Source organism: Haplochromis burtoni, unplaced genomic scaffold (assembly GCF_018398535.1).
Source record: "Haplochromis burtoni strain Fernald_Lab_line unplaced genomic scaffold, NCSU_Asbu1 Contig_46, whole genome shotgun sequence".
Classification (NCBI taxonomy): Eukaryota; Metazoa; Chordata; class Actinopteri; order Cichliformes; family Cichlidae; genus Haplochromis; species Haplochromis burtoni.
The window spans coordinates 1,532,469-1,554,947 of record NW_024582407.1 but is presented as its reverse complement, the minus strand read 5'-3'; the positions used below and the strand labels follow the sequence as shown (position 1 = coordinate 1,554,947).

The 22,479-nt window shown below is 40.2% G+C and overlaps 1 protein-coding gene across 2 annotated transcripts in view; it reads left to right on the top strand.

Annotated features, from left to right (window-relative positions):
• The window catches only part of camkmt (calmodulin-lysine N-methyltransferase), a 105,212-nt gene that overhangs the window by 805 nt on the left and 81,928 nt on the right, over positions 1-22,479 (top strand). For both annotated transcript variants that reach the window (XM_042220302.1, XM_042220300.1), the window contains exons 2-3: positions 381-559; positions 1,116-1,180. In XM_042220302.1, the coding sequence (XP_042076236.1) occupies positions 381-559; positions 1,116-1,180 (244 nt within the window). The remainder of the gene's footprint in view (positions 1-380; positions 560-1,115; positions 1,181-22,479) is intronic.

Here is a 22,479-nt window from a genome sequence, read left to right as displayed (position 1 = left end):
CTTTCTAAAACATTTATGCAACATAATGAATACTTTCATGGATTTACTGTGTACAATAACACATTTGTCACATTGTGCGGAGAGAGCCCATGGAGTGACAAGGGTGAACATGCAAATTCCACACAAAAATGTCCCAGGATCTTCTTGCTGTTAGGCTAAGTTGCTAACACTTCACTACTGTACTCAAAAACCAAACTCAATCCTTTGTGTTTTCTTTCTGAAAAAATGTATTAAACATAATAAATACTGTCAAGGATTTACTGTAAACAACAGATCATTTGTCACCATATTTAAATGTTATACTAATCCCAAAAGACCTCTTGTCTTTTGGACTGGAGGAAGGCTGTATTTATTTCCACTTTCTTATTTTCTTGTCACAGGTGTTGCGTCAGAAGCAGGTGGAGAGTCCGGAGGTCAAACAAGTGTCTGTTCGCAGGTTTGCCACATTTGACCTTTTCAGCAGAAAAAGGCTTGTGGCACGAGACCACAGTGATACCTCAGATGACCAGTGGGTGGAGTACAGAAGTGTCTACTTTCCTGAGTACAGTGCCTTACTTAGGTACACACACATGAATGGATCCACATAAGGCTCTTGTTTCATTCTGGCATTTGTAAAGCACAGTGACACTGCAAAACACAAAGGGCCATTTTGTAATCCTGCAATATTATACTAGTTAAAAACTACTGTGAATATTTTTTACAATGTTATTTATCTTGTGTCATAAAAGTAAAGACTTTAGTAAAGTTGAGTTGAACAAACAAAGAAAAACAAACAAAGAGACGTATATATGGAGTACCACAAAGCTTTGGTCATGTGGGTGGAAAGAAAATATCTAAAACATGTTTCAATTTTAAATTAAAAGCAGATTTAAAAAAGGAATAATTTCAGATGTAGCAAAAATACAACCCAATGCTTTTCTGCAAAATAGCTGTGTCAGAGATATGTAAATATATGACAAACCTAATTAGTGTTCACTTTTTGATGCTTTTGCTATTGAACAAAGCTCAGAATGGTAAATCTGCACTTTAGTCTTCTCATCTATCATCTATATAAAAAAAGGATAGTTTATGTTCCAAGCGTGCTGCATAATCATTTATATTTTTGTATCTCTAAGGGATAACATGGGACCTCTTAGAGTTAATGAAGTGCTCAACAGTTTTGACAACACCGGTAATGTCTGTAAGTACATGCTTTATCTTACTAGGCATTGTCTTTGTAATGTGTTTGAGTGTTTATCAGAGCATGCATATGATTGTGTTCACAGCGGAGTTCATTTTACCCATAGTGCTCCCTGGCTTTTATCCTTGACACACAAGCACACCCACGCTACAAGTTTGGGTTAACCTCATGCTGTGTTCTGTTAGTGTTTGATTGATGGTTTGATGCAGGTGGTTTGATTCCCTCTCTCTGAATTGGAGTGTGTCTCTCGTGTGCTGCTTCTACAGTGATTTATCATGTGCTCATTCCTCCCAACTACCTTCAGATGTCCTTTAGAACTAAAGTGGGTTGCAGTCTTATTGCTTCAGTCGACACTGATGAGTGGTTTGGGAGAAAGGAAAGACCATGAATCAAGGAGGGATTTGCACATGCTCCATGATATGGAGTGGTCACTTCACTCGCTCTGACCTTCATTCTTTGAAACTGTTTTAAAGTGTTAGACTATCAGAAGTGGGTTTACTTCTGATTTTTTTTTAAATTCAGGCTGTTCTGTACAGTTTCTTGTTGATGTATTGTAGCACTGTGTTTTTAACCACAGCGGCATTTCAGCTACAGTTTGGATTTTTTTTCTCCAAAATGTGATTTCAGGCAATTCTTTATATGCACAGTTAATGTAACTGCAGTTGTTTCTTACAATTATCAATGCATTTTGCACAATCCGTGACTTGCCCAAAATATAACATGAATGTTTTGTCTATATTAGTAAAAAGATCTCTTTAACTACACCTCAATATTAAAAATATTGCAGCAACATGACAGGAACAAATGTCTTATTGCAATATGAACAAGGGATTTGTAAGTATCATGTTCAATATATGTGCTTCTTGTTCACTTTGAGCCATTTTATACAGCTTTTTGTGAAGCTCCATCTTCCCAGGCATGTGACTGGTTAGAGAAAGGTCATGGGTTAGTGCTACTCAGCCAGATGGTTCCACGGGAGTCAGGGGTGAATGCCATGGCTAGAGGCTACTTCACTGCACACTGGAATCAGATTAGTAATGACAGAGCTCAGTGGCAACTCTCATTCCAACTTGCTAGAATGGGTAATCCTTTTTCTCCACAAGGAGACAAGAGGATCAATACTTTTTTCTTTGGAGAGTGAAAAAGAAGAGGTCATCATGTTTTTGGATTGTTCCACTCCACTTCACCGCTCTTTCTGGTTTGCAGATACCTCATTCGCTCTGTTTTTCATTCTTTTCCTTCTTTAGAGTATATATAAAGTAGTAACTTGTATAAAGGCTTTCTCCTTCACATAAGAAATCTCCAACTACTTAGAGCATACCCCCTCATCCACATTCCTCTTTCTCAATTTTCCCCTCTCACCATTGCTCCCCTTTCTTCCTTCTACCCCTCCACCTCTCTGTCTTCCCAGCTGGAGTCATGCTTTGCCAGATGGGTAACTGAGTTCCTGACTTGGTCAGTGGATTAGCACAGCCGGAGATGAGAGCATAGAAGAGGAAAAGGGGGAGATGGTGGGTGGGCATGCCGGAGGTGTGTGTGTGTGGGTGTGTGTGTGTAGAAAGGAGTAGAGAGCCACCAGCAACGGGACCTCACTCGTCAAACAATAGAGCAGCCATCTCCCTCCTGTTCTCCATCCCATGTTTGGGGCTAGTAATGCGTGAGATCAATTAGGACTGGTTGAGAGGAGGCACTGAAAGGCCCAGAGGTGACCCTGTCAGAGCTCTGGGGTATATTTTTGAGGGCGGGAGTCAGAGAGAAACCTCTCTAAAATACACAAACACACATACTTACTTATGTGTGCTCGTCACAAAGATATACAGGCAGGGACAATACTTAGAGAATCTACTGCTACTGTGCTAATTAACACATATTCATTTCACCCACCATCACTCCCTCTCCACCTTTCCTGCTGTCTTGATAATCCCCTACCCCTGAGGTGTGGACAAGCCCAAATCCTAGGGGTCCTTGTCCTCCTGAATAGCGGGCTAAAAAGCCTGGCCGGATTAGCACACTGCTTCCAAAATGTGTGGACTCAGCTTAAAATTGCTACCCCCCCTCTCAGCGTGACCCTCTGTCCCAGCTATTGTATTTATCCCACAGTATATTGAACAATATATTGTTTCTTAAGGCGAAGATAAAGTCAGTACTTTCATTTTAAGACCAGTGGACCTTGCAAGGCTTCTCAGTGAAGAATTTAGGTTATGACAATTGTATTATGGATAACTTTTAAATAATGTACCATTTTTAATATATGGGATGATACAGTTTCCTTTCTTCAAGCTTGTGTTTGGGTTGTGCTGGAACCTATCCCTGTTGTCATAGAGTGAGAGGTGGGGTACAATCTAGACAGGTGGCTAATCTGTCTCCTATAATGTATATATGCATTAATATTAGTGGAAAATGCTGGTATAACTACCTTTCTAACACTACAACAAGGCAAGCGGACTCAAGAAACTACCTAAGTGAGCACAATAAAATAAAAGTAAGAGAATTAAAATGGCAAACCTAAATAGCTGCTTTAATATCTTTTTCCACAAAATCAGAAATCATTGACCTACTACTACCTTTTTTTTTTTTTTTTTGTAACAGAGTGGGTTCAGGTTTGTTTTCTGTGGAATGACATCAGTCAGACCAGGACTTGTGAATGGCTCTTCCTTGGGGAACCTACATGTCCTAAAGATGGCACACACTTGACAGGTGACTGGAACATGACGTTCACTTGGTAAAATATATACATAGAAAGCACCCCATCTGGTGGTTATCCAGAGGTCATGAATCTGCAGTAACATTTGCTGCTTGTTATGTCTTTTCATTGTATGATTGGGACTATTTCAGTCTGGACTTGATCACTTTTAACTATCTGAACTCTGAACTCCTGACCTTCCCGGTTCTTTAGCTTGTAATTGTTAGAAAGCTTTGTATGGGTGTCGTTAGGAGTTTTAGCAGTGCTTGTTTCCGGCTAAGGGGTCAGGATTTTAGCACACAATTCATGCCCCTCGGGGCACAGGATGTGTGAATGTGTGTGTGTCTTTAAGAGGGTTTGGATAAAGCTTGTTGACGTCGCAGGGCTTTTGGTAAGAGGGCTTGTTGGGCTGTGGGGTCACATGTTGGGTTAATGTTTCAAGCAAAGGTCACTGTGACAAACCAAAGTGCTTGTATGGACACACACACTAATTTTTCTTGTGTGTATGTGCCAGTACTTATAGCATTACACGTTCTGTCGGGATGCAAATCTGTTTGTATTGCCACTTTGTGGGTTACACAAATTGTTTGGGGACAAAAAGCAAGACTCCATTATGTAAATCAATACATTTTAGGTGGAAGACATGATAAAGGTCAGGGTTTGGTTAAGATAAGGTTTAGTGTTATACATATAGCGGTTGTGGTTATGGTTATGGTTACGATATGTCAGCAGGAAATGAATGTAAGTCAATACAATGTCCTCTGAAGCACTGGAAACATGACAGTGAGATTGTGTGTGCATATAATCAAGAGCCTAGCGTCCTAATGAAGCCTAATAGAAGCTTCTTCACTACAGCTGTCATTGTCTAAATGACTACTAGCCTTTCAGCCTCTCAGTCATCCCTATTATCTCCCACAGACTTCACCTATCACCCCTGCTGGTAAATACTATAAACCCTGAATGTTTGAGTGTTTGAGGGAGGGTTGTGGAGAGCCGATTTCTGATGTTTGTGGTGGTATGGGGGCTGTTTATGACTGGAGGATGTATTTGGAAAGATAAGAGGGGTATCAGCATACAGAACGTACTAGATACATAAATAGCCTATCAAATAGGCCATTGAACAGTGCACGTGCAGGCTTGTGTTATTGTCACTCTCTGTTGAAGTGGTGGACAGGTATGTTTGTATCTGTGTGTTTTCTGTATTCAGAGGCACTGTCACCTTTATGTATGTGTGTTTAATGTTTTATACCAGTGTCTAAGTGTTGTTAGTGACTGTGTTTGTGTGTGTGCACACGTTTGAAGCTGCACATGTGCGTGTGTGTTGTAATAGGTGCCCCCCGTAGCCTCCCCTTGTGCCAGGCCTTTAGCGGAGCCCTGTTTGCATAATTATGCTAATTCATTGTGCCATAGTGCTAATTAGACCTTGTTAGACAATAGCGCTAGACTGGGAGCTGGCTGACATACACACACAGACACACACAGACACACACATAGTATGCTCTCTCAGACTGTTGTGTCAATGACAAGGTTTGCGGTCCCCCTCTGCGCTGTTTATAACATGCTCTCTATAGAAATGGTTCTCTACTGGTGTGCTCTGGACTGAGCTCAGGTGTCTCTTACGATTTTGATTTAAGCTAATGGAACAAAAATCAATGTGAAGCAAGACTGCTACACGAGCTTCTTTACAATATAACACAATTGGTACATGCCCTTATTTTCATTGTCTCTTATTTCTCAAAGCTGTTGCTTAATTGCTCCTTTGCCAGCAGTTTTTCTAATCTCTGCTTATTTTATCATTGTACATTATGATGATAAGATATAATGGGCACTTCAGATTTTATTCAATAAACCATATGATCTGAATATGAGTCAATCCAGACCCCAAGCAAAAAATCCATGAATATCTTACGATTTCCAAAAAAATCCACATTTCTTAGTTTCTTATTTTCTAAAAAGGATGGTGTGATATTCTAATAGCCTATTATGTCCAATGTAATCGATTCAAAATAATAATAATAATAATAATAATGAAAAATAAGATAAAGTCAGCTTGGTGTTATATATACTTCTCATGAGCAACCTACCATCATTTAACATGCTCCAAAAAAGGCTGAAGAGGCTTGAGATGCTTTTGATGGTAACTGCTTGGATCTCTTGTTTAATGGGAAAAAACATCAGTTTTGGACTTGTATTGGTTTTATATTGAAGCCTGCAGAAGAGGTTTCACTATCTATCTATGAAGGAAGGATAGATAGACACACTATATATATATCCACAACAATTTTCAGAGTTGCTGTTCTCTTCAAGCATTTTGCTTGTGTGGCTTTGTTTTTGATAGACGATAAGAAATTGTTTGGTTAATATGCCTCAAATAAGCCAAATGAAATGCACAAAGCACAATTAAATGCTACTTTTGTATGTTCTGTACAGTTTAAAAATGACACATTGGGGGGAAAAAAGTCCAGCATTTTTAGCCATCTTCACAGCAATTGTTTCTAAGTCTATAATTTAACCGCTAAACACAAAAAGACAGTCACACAGTAAGTGGACGTGGCTTAGTGTGTATGCACATGTGTTTGTTGTGCGTGTGTCACTTTGTAGTGTAGGAGTGGGGGTTGGAGGTATTGTAAGTATGACTTGAGTGGCTTGGGGGCACATTGAAAGAGTTGCTGGTTGATTTAATTGAAAGTAATTGATTTTTGCTTCCGTACCCTTGTCTCCTCCATCCGTTGACTGGAGGAAATAAGAAACAGGGACTCGCCTGAAGTACCGTTGGGTGTTAGAAGCTTCTTGACACTCGAGAAGTAAACAGTCGCCACACTGCATCTAAACACAAGTTGATGCTAATGTACAGATGCAGGCTGAAATGTTTATGTACGTGCACGCACACACACAGACACACATGCAAATGCGTGCTGAAGGTCCCTGCAGTACAGCGTCATTATGACTTTGAGCACAATAGTGATTGAAGGTGAGCAGTTGGGTGTAGCTTTGCTTAAGGAGTTCTTTCCCTTTATAGCCAGTAGTTGATTTTGTGAATTTGTGCATGACTGAGAGTTTGTGTGTGTGTCCAGATGCGTGTGCACTTGCGCACTATTACCAGTAAGCGGTGGGGATTAAGTTCAGGAAATGAGTAGAGCGTTAAAGGGTGCTTCCCTGCCTAGCGCTCTTGCATTGTCACCACTGCTAATACTCAGCTAATTACAAGGACATACTTTAACAGCAAGCTCAGCCCGTAACCCTCATGTCTCTCCACTTGGCTCCCCCTTTTCTTAGGTTACCCCCTTACCCTAGAATTAGAGGATGAAAAAAAGAGTGAAAGAAAAGAGAAAGAGTAATAACAGATCGCTCCCCTCCCTAAAAGCTCACCCTGCCTCTGGACGGATACAATAATTGGATTTTTCCCCATTTAAGTCACCCAACCCCTATGTGCCCCTCCTGGCTGTGTTCCCTATCGTGCATAAGCTCTACATACACTGGCCTCTTCAACCATGTAAAACATACACACAAAGAACGAGTGTGTTAGAAGAGAATATATATCACTTAGTCACGTTTGCTACCACTTTATTTAAAATCTGAGAAGTCTGGACAAAGAAGTGGTCTGGTAGTTATACTTTCTACACAAACAGTGGTAATCATGGAAAAAAACGTGTTTTTTACCTGTAAAAAGGAATGTTTTAACCTTCAAATATTTCAATCTGCGCTCAAGCATAATGATTAATTCAAATCTATAAAAGCTTCAAAGGCATTTTTCTGATTAATCAAGTACGCAATATATGATCTTTTACATTGTCACAATGGTGAATGCCCACTTAGGCATAACTGCACAGTAGCATACAAAAGTTGGATAAATTTAGTCCATGCTGCATATCCATACCCATGCTGCTTCATTCAACTAATTGACAAATATATACCTATAGCATTAAAAAATACACCCTTGGGGATAAGATAGGGTTTTACTTATACTAACTGTTGGTGAGCTCTTTGTGAATGTGCCTTTTGTGTGTACCATAAATGCATGCACAAACACAAATGTGCTGAGTATGTTTCCATTAGAGAGCTAAGTGATTAGTGTGTGGTAGTTAATTTGGCTCTCCTCCCACTTGTACCCATCAAGTGCACCACTATGTACTTTCACAGGCACAAGCGCATGAGTGTGAGTGTGTTTGTTTATGCGTAAGCAAGTCTCTGTGTGAATGTCCCTAATGATGTTTTAAAACAAATAGATGATTAATGTGATTAGTGCGTTAGTTGGAGAGTGGAGCAGCTATAGTAAATGGCTACATGGCCATATGGGAATATGTTTTGGCTTCACTCCAAACACTCTGTTTGCGTTTGTGTGCTACAGAGTTTATTTGCTTTGCATTGGTTTCGCTATTTTCACCTGCTGTAGTGCTATGAAATTGAGTTGTGCTCTTTTTAAATAGCTTTTTAATCCAGTTTTTTTGTGTGCGCTTCAGTTGGTGACGAGGTAACTTTTATAAAGCTGGTGGAAAGTGTTTATGTTATACACAGGGCTCATTTTCTGTCAGCACTTTCTTTTATCTGCAGAAACACATCAGGTCTTGTGGGATTACCTGGTGTAAAGGCTTTATCTTTGTATTCACTTTAATTTGAAGTGTCAAAATGGACGTGCAAAGTATGTTTTTTGACATCACTGTAATTCTGATAATTATCAGTAAATGATTACAGCTCACTGCATCATTAGTGCTTGAGACTATTTGTCAAAAAGCCCTAACAGAGAGGAGGAGCAGCTGCTTGTCAACCTTGAGCCTTTCAACATGTCTTTGCTGAAATGGCTAATGTGTTTGCTATTTAGCTAAAGAGCCATTAACTTGCTTTGTGACTCACTATATAGCTTTAATGCACAAACTGCTACAGTCACTTGTTCATTCTGTCAGTCTCTCTCTCTCTCTCTCTCTCTCTGTCTGTCTGGAGACTCTCTAAATAGCCCCACAGGGGCCTTTAACTGTCAGTTGACTGTGCTAATGCTAGGTGTTGACGCTAATGGCTGTGCTACATGCTAATGTGAGTTAGTGTAGGCCTTTGAGGGGAAAGTTAACTGATTTTCAAGTGCCCCCCTGAGAGACTGCCCTAATCAGTAACAAGCTGAAGCATCTCTCTGGGGCTCCAGGTTGAAGAGACTGGAGCTGTTGTGGCTACGCTAGCTGGTAACTGCTATAGTGTGGTATTTACTCTGTCTTTTAGAATATAATGAGATGGAAGTTGACTGAGTTTGACATTAGACTTGTGAGAAAGCTACAAAGACTAAAGGGGTGATATAGTAATAGCTGTAAATGCATATATGGCACACTATAAATGTATATACTTATGTGGACTTTGGTGAACTTTAGACTTTTTTCTTTTACTCCCTGGTTCTTGCTTGCTTGTTCTCTCTCACACACATACAGGCGTCTCTGTATCTGTCCACAGCAGGCCATGGCGCCACAGACCTTTGTGTCTGCCCACTGAGGCTGAAATATACTCTCTCTGACTCCCCCACTCTCTTTCTTTCTCTTTTTCTTTCACATATGCAGTGAACAGAGGGAAAAGAATAGGAGAGATTACAGGAGGGTAGTGAGTGAGGTGCAGGCATGAAGAGGTCTAGTCATAATTTTAAAACGAGCCCAGCTGTTTCTCATGCACCATGATACTTTGCAAATTATAATTGTATAGTAATGTTTTTCTGTGACTAATCTAGGTTTTAATGCATATCTAACTGATAATATTATGATAGAAATCCCTTTATTGGGATAGATGTTTTTTGGTAGCTGTAATTTAATTTTGTGTCATTGCAAAGACAGAATATTCACATAGTGGGTTTTTTTCTCCTGTTTTTATAGCCATGTATATCCGCAGTGGCTTTTTTGTTAATTTTGGAGGTTTAATGTTGACTAGGAAAATGATCACATAAGCTCTGGCGTTAGGAATATGAAAATCTTGCCTGAAAAGGATAACCTTTTTATAAATGATTAAAGAATAGAGTTATTTATTGGAGCCGTATCTCGTGCCAAAGTTTCTTGTTTTTTGAGACAATGGCCAAGAAGACACAATACTGTGGTATCACATATCTGCTCTTTCCAAGTGAAGTGTTATATATTTGGGCTGTACAGGAGCTGATGGAAACAATTAAGAAAGAAGGAAAAGGTCTAATATAAAATATTACAAAATAATGTATAAATAAAATCTGAAAAATATGTTTAAAAAAGTGCACAGTGCTGATAAGCTTTTAAACAAGCTAGGCTTTCATGTCATGCTAGTTATTTACTCCCATTATTCTTTCATTTCTAAAGATAAAATACAGCCTCAATATCCCATTAGATACTTGTGCTAATGAACAAAACATACATTTTGAGGCCTTATGTGCACATGTGCACAACAAATCGGTGTCTCAGTAGGGACAGAGGGGATTACTGAAAGATTGGTGTCCTACCCGGTGGCTGGATGGATTCCCTCCAAACTCCCAATGCTTCCCCACTGGGCCTTTTATCGTGTGTGTGTGTGTGTGTGTGTGTAGAGTAGAGAGCGAAGGTTAAGTGCAGGATCACAGATGGACACATAATTTTTAGTGCCCTATCTTCTTCCTCCCTCCCTTCCTTACTATTTCTGTGGGTCTCTTTTTATTCTCTACTTCTCTTATTGTGGTTTTAATCCTAAACTAAACTTTTTTTTTAGGTTTTAGCTGTTGGTATTTAGTGGGAGGCTAAGTTTACCTGCCATAACTACAGGAAATCTTGAAATTTTGCAGAAATTTCCATGGAAAGCCATAAACTAGTTCCCCTCTCACCACACTTTAAGACCATATCAATTATAAGGCCAAAACAAGACATTAGTAGGTGTTATTTTCGGTTTGTGAGTGAGTTTCAGTATTTACAGAAATATTATGTAATGGAGAATGTGATTAAACAATAATAAAAATGATAATTTGGTGTCAAGTATAATTATTTATCACATGTAAGTTTAAAATTCATCAGATTACCTCATTCAGACCTTCAAATGCTGAGATTTTTCTGAAGTAGTAGTTTCTAAAGAAGTTGTTTAAAAGATATTTCAGTGGGGCAGAGTGGAGTAGTAGCTTACCACGTCAGTGCTACAGGTTCTAATTTTCTTGTACTGCTGGTAACATCTTCGCTCACTGATTCATTGCTTTCCACCCTCTCGGCTGCACTTCTTCCCTCCCTCTCTGCCTTCCTGGCACTCTCTCCACCCACCAGTGATTGCACAATCTTCCCATCACCACCACAATCATAACAGCCCAGAGTCTGTGCCAGTGTGTAACCACCGCCAGTCTACACACACGCACTCGCATGCGCACACGTGTCCTCGAGGAGACATACAGCTGAAGCTTTTATGCCGCTTTCCCAAGTGGCTGTTTTCGAGCACAGCCACAATGGAGGGCCTAATGTGGATTTGTTTAGAGAGCTGGTTAATTGGAGTAGGATGCTCTAATTGCACCTCTTTCATGATGTGCGTTTCTCCATGTTTGTGGAGGTGTGTGTGCGTGTGTCACCTGGCCTTTGTTTGGACTGTGTGTGGGAAAACATTTGCTCAGCCATAGCTACAGTATATAAACACTATAAGCTACATAACACACATAAGGGGTGTAAAGTGCCTAAGTACAGAGAGAGAGAGAAAGATAAATAGTGCACCTTGTAATAGGTATAAGCTGGTGTATGTGCAGAGTGACCAATGTATCTGAATACACAACTGTGCATCTGTCTCTTTTTGTCAGTGTTGTCCCCCAGCTGGGGGTGCTCTAAGTCTTTGTATGACTCTGCTTTAGTTGCTTATGTTTCTGCCTGTGTGGATGAATGCCTGGCTGTGTGTACAAAGAAGCTTCTGGCCACTTTTAGCATCTTTGTTGTCATGCCACAATGTCCTTTTAAAGAGGAACACTAAACCCTGACACATAGTGGAGATACCCACACACTTTCTCCCTATCACACTATCAGGTTCTCAGCTTCCTCACAAGAAAACTATGACTGACAAATCAAACATCCTGATGCTTCTGCATGGCATCACTGAATAACAGGCATTGAAAATCGGCTGAATAATATAGCCTTTTCAGTCTGAATTAGCAATCTCTGCCACCGTTAGAAAGTATTTGGAAACATTTTAGGTTTTTATTTTTAGCTCTTTCTAAATATTTCCTGTCACTTTTATTTTCACCATTTCTATTTTCACCTCCTCTCTCTTGACTTGTCTGTACTTTCTGTCAGTCGAGTTCGCTTTCTGTCTCAGCTCAGCATCCACTTGATGATGATAATGTGCGAGCGGGTGTCTCTGTGTGAGTGATAACACATGGCATGCCCTACGTGGGCCATAGGCCTAGATTTAATCAATCATTGTCATTTAAGGCCATCCCTCAAGCAAACACACACACACGCACGCACGCAGACCACGGCACTTTAGTGGTCAGCTGAAAATTAGCGTTTTATACTTTGCTTGTCTGAGAAAAGACACGGACACTCTCCATCTTTCTTTAGACTTTTCCTTCTTTGTTTGTGTTCTTCTGTCATTTTTTTAATCATTGTTTGGTATTATGAGAGCAGAGAGTGATCTCTTTTGTTAGCATAAGCGTATGTGTTTGCCCTTCTCTTTGCCTGAGTGTGCCCCTATGTGTGTGCCTACATGTTTTTGAAGGGCCAGTCTAAATGGAGATGTATTATTAGTAACCATTCTGAGTTTGGCCACTGTTGTCCTCTAGCAAGGTAATCAGATCACTTAAAAGGCTACTTGGTCTATGGTCTGTGGCCTAAAGCTTTCTGTCTCTCCTTGTATGTCTCTGTCTCTCTCTATCCTTTAATGCCCCTCTCCAGAACACACAAAAACCCCAGAAGCCATGGCCATCACCCCTTATCTTCTCTCTCCTCAGTCAGCCGCTTCTCCTCACTACCACTCCTGTCCTTTACCTCCATGGGGGGAAAAAGGACAAGGTCATGAAGATAAACATAGAAAAGTGAAAGTGGGAGCAAGAGGGAGAGAGGGAGGGAGAGAGAGAAAGATCTGAAATGAACCGTCTCATTTGGACATTAGCCCCTGGGCTGTAGTGGTGAGAGGCCAGCTAGCCTAGCGGATAATGCCCAATTGTGTATAAGGCATTTTTTTTTTAGCTTCAGTTAGCTGGCTGCTTTGACAAGCTATTACTGGAAAGAAAGGAAGAGCAGGGTAATGCAAGGCCTCTTGGGAGGGTGACTATGACTGTATATATGTGTGTGTACATATGTATATATATGTGTGTTGTGTGTGTTGTGTGTGTGTGTGTGTGTGTGTGTGTGTGTGTGTGTGTGTGTGTGTGTGTGTGTGTGTGTGTGTGTGTGTGAGAGAGAGAGAGAGAGGTGGATAAGCTGCCTTTTGGACCTAGTGGCAAAGACATTGCTTTACTTACACATCACTGGTGGACTGAAGAGTGTGCAATACACCCGGATGCATAATGGTCTGTGTGTGTGTGTGTGTCTTGTCTCTTGACAGCATGCTTAGTGGACTATTTCCATCCATGCGTGCATGGTGATGGACAACATTGCCACAGAGAGTCAGCTCTTTGCGCTGCATATGAACCTTGTTCACTTGAGTAGACTGTTTAGTGAAAGGTCTCTTAACCTCAGTGACACGGTGAAGGTTGATAGTGGAACCCTTGAAAATTCTCCTATAGAGATACATGGGAAAGTTAAAAAAAAGTCTTTGCAAAGATAGTATATTTTAGTTATGATTGTGTTAATAAAATAACAGTTTTACTGGTAGCCAGTGGCCTTTTCTGTTTGTTTGTCCGTGTAATGAAAGTTACAGTTATGCCTACATTACATAATGTAGAGTGTGGGTAAGCCTTAAGCTTCATACTGTAAAATCTGTGTGGAGTCATATTTGTCCTGTTTAACCGTGTCCCAAAGACATCTAAAATTTCTGTCTGCCAAAGCGATTCTAGTGGCAATGGGAGATCCTGTCAACAAATAATGATATAACTTGGACACTGTTCCCCTCGTCCCCAGAGTCTCACACATGGGCCTGTCATGGGACACCATACCAGTACTTGTTGGTGCATCCCTACTTTTGTTAGTGGGATTCATTTTGTTCTCAAGCAGTAATGGGAATAGCTAAGAAGAGATTTTTTTCTTTCTTTAAAAAATTTAATAATGCAGCATTATATCCTATCTAGTTTTCTTTTTAATGACATTTAGCTGTACAGATATGCCATTGTGTGCCACAGTGTGATGGAAGGCTCAGTTATGTTGTTGTAATGACAGATGTTTTAAACTCTGCTTCTTTTCCTCTGTATCTTTGTTTGTTGTCAGATGCATGCATTTCAGTAATATTTACCACAACACCCATAGTCCTGCGCTCATGAGTGTTCGCCTGTGTTTTTCTTTGGTCTGACGTGGTTGCTTAACAGCCGATATCCACAGACTGCTGAAAGGCATTTAGAGTCGGTCTGTCTGGGGTACTTTGATCTTAAGTGTCCATCTCAGAGAATCTGTAAAATGCTCTATAGATGTTTACGATGACTCAGAGTAATTTTAGCCTAAAATACACATTGATGGAAAGCACTGGAAAATGGATATATCTTTACGGAGGTCAGGTGGTCACATAGAGCCTTGTATCTACAAATTTATACTCTCTGAATAAGTGTTGACTTGTTGCACCCAGCCACAAGTCAAATTTTTCCAGTCTTTCTAAAACATTATGAATCTCTCGTTCATGTTGCAGTTTTTCGTCGTTTCTGTTCCATACTTCAAACACAGTCTTGGTCATATGGTGTTAATTAAAAGTGTTTGTGTCACAGTGAGGGTGACGTTTGACCACTTGGATGTAACCTCTAGGTGAACATTGTTAGTAAATTTGAAGAAATTACTTAAAGATGTCCAACTCATTCCTACTGGAATGGGGCATACGGACAGACAGGCATGTGTGTATTGCATTTAAAGATTAAAAAATCCAGAAAATATGATAGTCCCGTTCTTCATATTCAGCAACAGCAATGTACAAAAAGTAAAACATTGCTGGGATGGGATAGCACGGGAGAGGCAGAGAGAGAGAGAGAGAGAGAGGGAAGAGGAGAATGCCTAATAGAGATATATCATTACACTGTTATATGTGTAATCTATTGTGCTGCCATTGAACAGCAGCAGCATGGGTTTGGCAGTAGGCCACGCACACACACAGACACACACACAGACACACACACACACTTACACACAGACACACGCACATGCTGTGCCTCCAGTTGGGCAGTAATAGAGGGTGTGAGTGTATTAGTCGCTACAGTCCAAGTGTTAAGTGCTGGCCTGGTGTGTGTGAGATCGATGACAGCCGGCCCCTCATTCTGACACACACACACACACACACACACACACACACACACACACACACACACACACAGATCAGACACTGTGACACATAGCCTGAGGTCAGGGGTCATACACAAACACCTCAGTCTCTAAAACGCACTCAGATATCTCTCTGTATTTCTGTGGGTATGTATCAAAAACACTTTATATGTCTATAACACACACATTCACACACTGCCGTACATATACCCATCTTGTGACCGTGGGGAGGGGCCTGCTGTCAAGCACCGGTGGTCCATCGATACTCTGGCAGAGCACTAATGCCTGCTGTCTGCTGATGGACACTGGCCTGCCTCCAGGGACCATTAGACTCACTGGGACACAGGCAGACACACAAACACAAATCAGTACACTAACATGAAACGCATAAACAAACCTAGTACTCTCATGAACCCACGAAACATAGCGTTTTCATACAAAAATAAAACAATCTGCATGTAAAGTACATACATACACATGTTTTTTTTCAATAATATTATAATGTACTACGCAGCTACACATGGAGCAGTAGTGAAATCTGCTTCAAGGGAATGTGAAATAAGGCAAAAACAATGACACAATAATTATAATTGTTAGGTATAAGACATTATACACGTGGCTACTATAAGGACACTTCACTATTACCTAATTGGGCTCTTAATACTAAAGAGTAACACAAAAAATATACATAAACAGCAATAAAGCAAGAAAAATATCAGAACAAAATCAACTGTAACTCCGTGACGTAAACTGAGAGATACAAATAGTACACAAATGGCAACTTTTGTTAAAAAAACTTCATATTTCCATATTTTTCTTGTTCATGAGTGATGGGAAGGTAGAGTTGGACTGACGTTAATACAGGTGTTGTGCCAGACAGCTGTGGTGAAGAAGGAGAGCAGCTCACCTATGTTCATGAAATCTGGGTGATGACCAAATAAGGATAGTCACCAGTATAAGGGGGCAAAATGAGATTCAGGGAAAGGTATTCCCAATGTGGATATTTCCTGTTTTGGGGAACTCGAACCAAAATAATTTTGATGGATGAATAGCATAAAAACCATTCCTTTTCAACCATATCTCTTATATTGAATCTGGCATCTTTACGTTGGATCTAAAATGACTTTTCCAAAGTTTTCTGTGTAGGTCTCTGGCAGTACTTGTCATTTCCTGCAGTACATTGCTAGGAGTTTATAATCCCAATGCACAATCCTCTTTTTTCCTGTCCTGAGCTGGGCAGTAGGGTCACGAGGTCATCAGTGTTCACATGGCTAAAAATCATCAGAGTGCTGCAGGTTCAAGTGCTATGTTCTTATCCTTTGCCTTGCTAGCCATCGAACTGCAATCCAGACACCATTAGTGCTACTCTTCTCTACTTTACTGTGGCTATTTGGTCCTTTTCTTCATTCTCGTTTTCAGACCCCTCATTTTTGTAGCTCCCTCAGATTCATCCAATTGAACACACTCTCACAGATCAGTATTACTCACTGAGTGTCAAGCTCAGCACCTTTTTAGGTGAATTAGCTGAACAACATACGCGCTGAAGTGTGTGAAAGAGAAGAAGATGAGAGAACAGATGCCTGGGAGGCCCTAAAGTGGATGAAGTGCAGTTGGTTGGAACTCTCTCGGTGCAAATCAATTATCTGTAAAGCTGTATGATAATCAATACACGAAAAATTGATTTAACAAACCAACCTCCCTGTCACTAAAAGGACCTATTTTTGTTATTATTGTTCTTCCTTCTGTCGTCTTCATCCCTCTGTCAGCCGTGTCCCAGAGCGTGTAACAGTTACATCTCTGTAGAAAAATATGTTAAATCAAAGTGATATGAGGAAAATTTAACAACAGCTTTTTTTTTTTTCCAAACATGTGAGATTGTTTTAGTTTGAAGGGCAATAATCTCCACGCTCTGCCGATCCGTAACTTTAAAAAAATATTTTTTTTTAGTTATATTACATATTCAGCAGCCTTTATTAAAATCAAAGAGTTATACTTAATAAACATCACAAAACAGCATTGTTATTTGATTCAGTACTCTTCTATGAGTTCCTCATTATGCCAGCTAATTACTACTCAGCACTGTAACGGCCTTTGTTTTATTGGCTCAGCACAATAAAAAGGCATCCCTTGAGCTCAGAAAGAAACAGTCCCATAATAACTAGGGGAAAAGCAAGAAATAATAAAGCCTTTGATGGTGTTTGGAGTATGTCCATATTAGATGAAAAAAGCAATAATTAGAGTTGATAGAGATTTATGGCACATAAGCGACTTGATGTCTTCTGAGATTTATGTGTATATGTGACTGCTGTGTTAGTGGAAGCCAATTTTTTTCCTTTCTGTCCCCATGCATGTTTTTTTTTGTTTTGTTTTATTTATTATGGGGAAAAATAAAGTTGTCAGCAAGAACCAGGAGGAGAGTTGCAGAAGACACAAGTCTGTGAGCAACACAGAGGAGAAGAAAAAGTGAAAGATGATGAGCCAGAAAGCAGTGAAAGGACACCTTGAAAGAGAGAAAAGAGAGAGATGGGTCCTGACAGGAGAAGGGGACTGTCTGTAGATTTGCCTGCATCAAATCCAGGCGCCTGCGGGCATCATCACAGTACAGGCATATACACACACAGATATACACACAGATGCACAGTGATAACCCATCAGCACTGGCCAAGTGTTGTTTAATCCAACCTGACTTGCACTCGACAGAAAAAGCAAATTCACTTCCACTCACAGTCTGAAAAACGGAGCGCTCTTCACATAAATGGCAGCGCTCTGAATTACCCCGTTTATATGTGTGTGTGTGTCTTTGTGTATGTGTCTGTGTAGCTCATGTTTTTATTTTTGGATGATTTTTTTTTCAGTGTGTCTGTGCGTGTGTTTACATGTATTGGTGGTGACAAGCTCTTCAGCAGTACCCCCTTCATTGTGTGACAGGCAGATAGCTAGGCTGCTCTGCTCCCTATTGTTTGGGGGCTGTCATCAAACCCTGCTTGTACAGCCAGTTATACAGCCCGCGCGCGTGTTTGTGTATGCATGGGTGTGTGGGAGACAGAGTTTGCTCTTTGTTGGTCTTTCTCATCTTCACATGTGCTAATGCATGCACCTGAACCTATTTGTGTGTTAATGAGTGCATGGATGCACCATGTGCACAGGTGAGTGTGTTGGATTTGTTTATGGTGGTGGTGCAGTGAGAAAAAGAGGAGGAAAATCAGCACCGACAAGCCATTGTTTAACAGACTTATATAGTTTGGCTGGAGCACTCTACTGTACTCCCCTCTCCTCTCCATTGTTATGTGACTTGTCATTAAGCCCTTGTTGCCCAGTCAAAATGTGCAGGAGTGCTTGTTAGGCACAGCGCTGTCATTTGTGGAGAGGAGTAGGTGAGCCTAGCACACACACATGCACATGAACACACACAAGCAGAGGTACAAGAGGGCAGAAGCACAGAGTGGGTACTGCAGATGTTAAAAATTATTTTTGCTCAATATCTATGGTGCTCGATGTATTATTAACATTCTCATGTAATGCTGTTAAAAAAGGCACGAGCTGTGTTGATGAAATTAGAAGTCCTGCATTGTTGAAAGAGTAAAGGAGAAAATTCCACACAGTTTTTGGAAGAATAAAATTTTTTTTTTACATAAGAGGTGGAAACTAGAAGGAAAATCCTGTGACTGTGACTGTGCTTGAATGAAATGAATGCAAATAGAAATCAAGGATATTCTTTGGTATTCAAAGTTGGGAAATAGATTTAAAAAAAACAAACCCAGAGATCAGTTTTTATTGTTTTGTGTAAATTATTGCTCAAAGAAGAATTGTATGCATCTTTTTACATTACATTTGAAAGTCCTGTTTTAGTTTAACTATGAGAAAAAAAGTGCAGGATGTTTGTTGTAATGGGGCTAGATTTATGCTTCTTTGAAACAGTGGTCATATGCAAAGAAAGGTGCTTGCAGGAAGTGGCCCACTTTAATGTTAACAATAAGTCAACCTAAAGGAATTTGCACATATTGAGCTCATTTGTTTTTGTTTTTTACAGCCTTGAAAAGCACATCACAAACATAGGCACAGACATATCTCTAGATATCACCACATCACCATGTCTTGGGTGGGAAGTTTAAACACATCCATTGTACAATAAAACACTGATCGACATGATCACCTGCAAAGCTGGACTCATCAGGACAGATTGACAAGCAGGCAGGCGGACAGACAGTTCAGTATCCTTTTCTAGTTTATTTCCTGTGTCAGGAGGGGACAAGGACAAACAGGTGACATCACTTCCTGCTGAGGACAATCACACAGGAACGGGTCAGGAGCCTCCAGAAGTGCCGTCATTGCCATAACAACCTGACTGACACGCACACACAAACGCAGAGGCAGTCGCACACATATACACAGTCTGACACTATTGTTAGCTCCTAGCTGCTCTGTTTATTGATATAATTTTGAAGCATTGTGCATTTCTGTCTGCGTGGCTGTCTTTCCCGCAAATTCACTTCCTTTATGCTTTTCTGTCTGCCTCATATTTTGGTTGGATACATTGTGAATTTGGTCATATCGCTCTAATTCTTAAGCTTATTCCTGCAAACCAGTTAAACATTTTCGGTTTTTATATGGCTTTCTCTTAACTTGCGAATTCAAGTTGTGTTATTTAAAATGAACTCCCCTTAAAATTCTACTAGGAACAGTTTCTGTCATATTTCTGGCCTGGACATAGAAAGGAGGCTGGTCTCCAAGTATTCAGCTACACTTGAAACCCCAGAACTATTCCAATTGTCTTCAAACCACGTCTTTATTGATATATACTAAGGTGTCAAAACTCGTCACTACAAACAGGCGGGGTCGCCAAATGTCATCTTTATGTGGGGAATGAGTTAACCATCTAAAAGTGTTGCCGTTTGAAAGACATTTTAACATCTGAAATATTTAAACTATGTTTACAAAACATGCCTGGAAGTAACTAAAGTCTGTCTGATACTAAGCATTTATCTCTATCACAACCTCTGCCTCACCTCTTTTAAGTTGTGTTAAATAACAAAAAACAAAACAAAAACATGATTGAATAGTATGAATGAATTGTAATCTTTTGAGATTTTTTATTTTTTTTTTGCATTGAAGGGTCACTTATTCAATCATAAGACTCAGTACAAAACCATCAAAACATAAGAGGTACAGTAACATGTTTACTACTGCGTACATCAGTTTGGTATTTTACAGTTATCTGTCCAATGGAAAAAAAAAAATGAAGACCTTGTGGAAGTAGTTGGATGAGGCTTCTCATGGTCACAGTGCTGCTTCTTGTAGCTGCAGTACCTCTTCTTTCCTGAAGGTGGGAGCAGTGGCTGCAGTTTAATAGCTCTGGTAGAGGAAGAACTACAGCGCAGGCAGAGCAGCTCCTAAAAACGGTGGACTTTCCTTGTTTGAGTAAGAACAAAACACGAAATTCAAATATTGTGCAAATAACTGTGGTTGTTTATTTCTCTATTAATAAAGTTTTACTTATGTAGCTGAGGTGTAATGTAATGGCTATAATAAAATGTAGTTTTGTATTTGTTTGTTTTTTATTAATTCTTTTTGACTGCAATCGCTTTTATTTTCCCACTGGTGAACTGTATAGAAAAGGGTACAGTCAACAGTTGATTACACATTGCCACTTTCCACAGATTCGCCTTGATGTGTGCTCTTATGTGTGCGTTAATTGATTGTCCCATTGTTACGGATTGTCTTGTGGTTGCCATCAGTCAATAGTGCCAGGTCTTAGTATTCCTGAGTGAGATCAGAACAAGTAGGGAGAAAGAGGAAAGATATCGATCAGGTATGATGTACATCAAGTTCCAAGTTTACCTGACTTCCAAAATGCTGGCATCATCACCGCAGCACACCGCTGATGCCCCCTTCTCCTCTCACTTTCTTCCTGCCTCCTTTCCTCACTGTCCTTTTGTCTCAGCTGTGTAGATTTTGTGTGTGCGTACGCATGCTTGAGCTGCAGATAAAGACTAAATTGAGCTGTTTTGATTGTTCAGTCAGAGCGCCCACAGCACAAGGCCCCTCGGCTAAGGAGCGCGCGCACACACACATGCACACACTCCTTCACGTTGAGCCCTGTTCCAGTCACTCTGCACTTGTTCCCCAATGCTTTTTTTATTAAGTGTTGTTGGCAACAGCTGGGAAAATTCTTGTGATTACGAGTCAGAATAACTTTCTGTCCATGGAATGAGGCGGGCTATTTGTTAACACCAATCTCTGAAAATTAGTCCTCTTTCGTGCCTTCATGTTTCACTAACACTAATCAAGGTTTACATGTCTTGCTTTTCGGGGTTAGATTAGCTCTAGGCCTCACTATAGGGATGTTGGTTTGTGCAAAGTGACATGAAAAGGAAATAGATTTTAAGATTTAGCTAAACGAGTTTGCATTTCGTTAGTTTTCAGTTTTCAGGAATTTTGTAATTAGTTGGATAATTTAATAGATTACATTCTTATGAAATGTATTTTCATGTAGCGGTGTCAGCCACTAAGGCTCTTCATAGATTCACTATACAAGTATAAGGTAAGCATTAGCCCTGTGATAGACCCTGTGGCAGCTCCACTCTCCTCGTGACCTGGAATTGGATAAGGTGAAAAAATACATGCAACATAACAACCCAAAACAACAAAAGAACAGACTTTGGTGCATGCAATAACAAGCTCTAGGTCACAAATCTACCTACTAAAAGGCAGAAAGCTTGGCTGTATTACACACTATTTCCGCTGGACCTGAGTGGGTAGACCCACAATTGTTTTTAAATGAAAATAAAACACAAGGAGTGCCATCATAGTACTTAGCAGAGGTCTCCTATGGGAATCCCTCTCCTCATATATTAGATTTAAAGAGATACATTGGCTTGTCTCTTTTCCCGGGAATACGTATTTGTTGATTTGAAAGGGACTGAACCTGAACCAGAGTCCAGTGATACCATACAATTATGCAAATGCACACTTAAAAACAAACTGCACGCAAACGGTTTGGCAGAAACGCTTCAGGAGAGTGAGAGGTGTGCACGTGTGCACATGAATGCTGGCATGCAAAAACAAATGCACTGGACATTGTTCTCAGCCTGCACAGACACACAAAATACACACACTCCTGGGATGATGTCTGGCTAGGTGGATAAAGTAGTGCTATTGTAATTCGATAGATGGCTTTCCCTAAGATAATCTTCCTTAAACAGATGATCATTTTGGGAGTAGATTTGATTGATGTGGGACGGGCAGAGAAACAACAAGAAAAAGAGACAGAGAATGTTATTCTAGTCTCTCTCTCT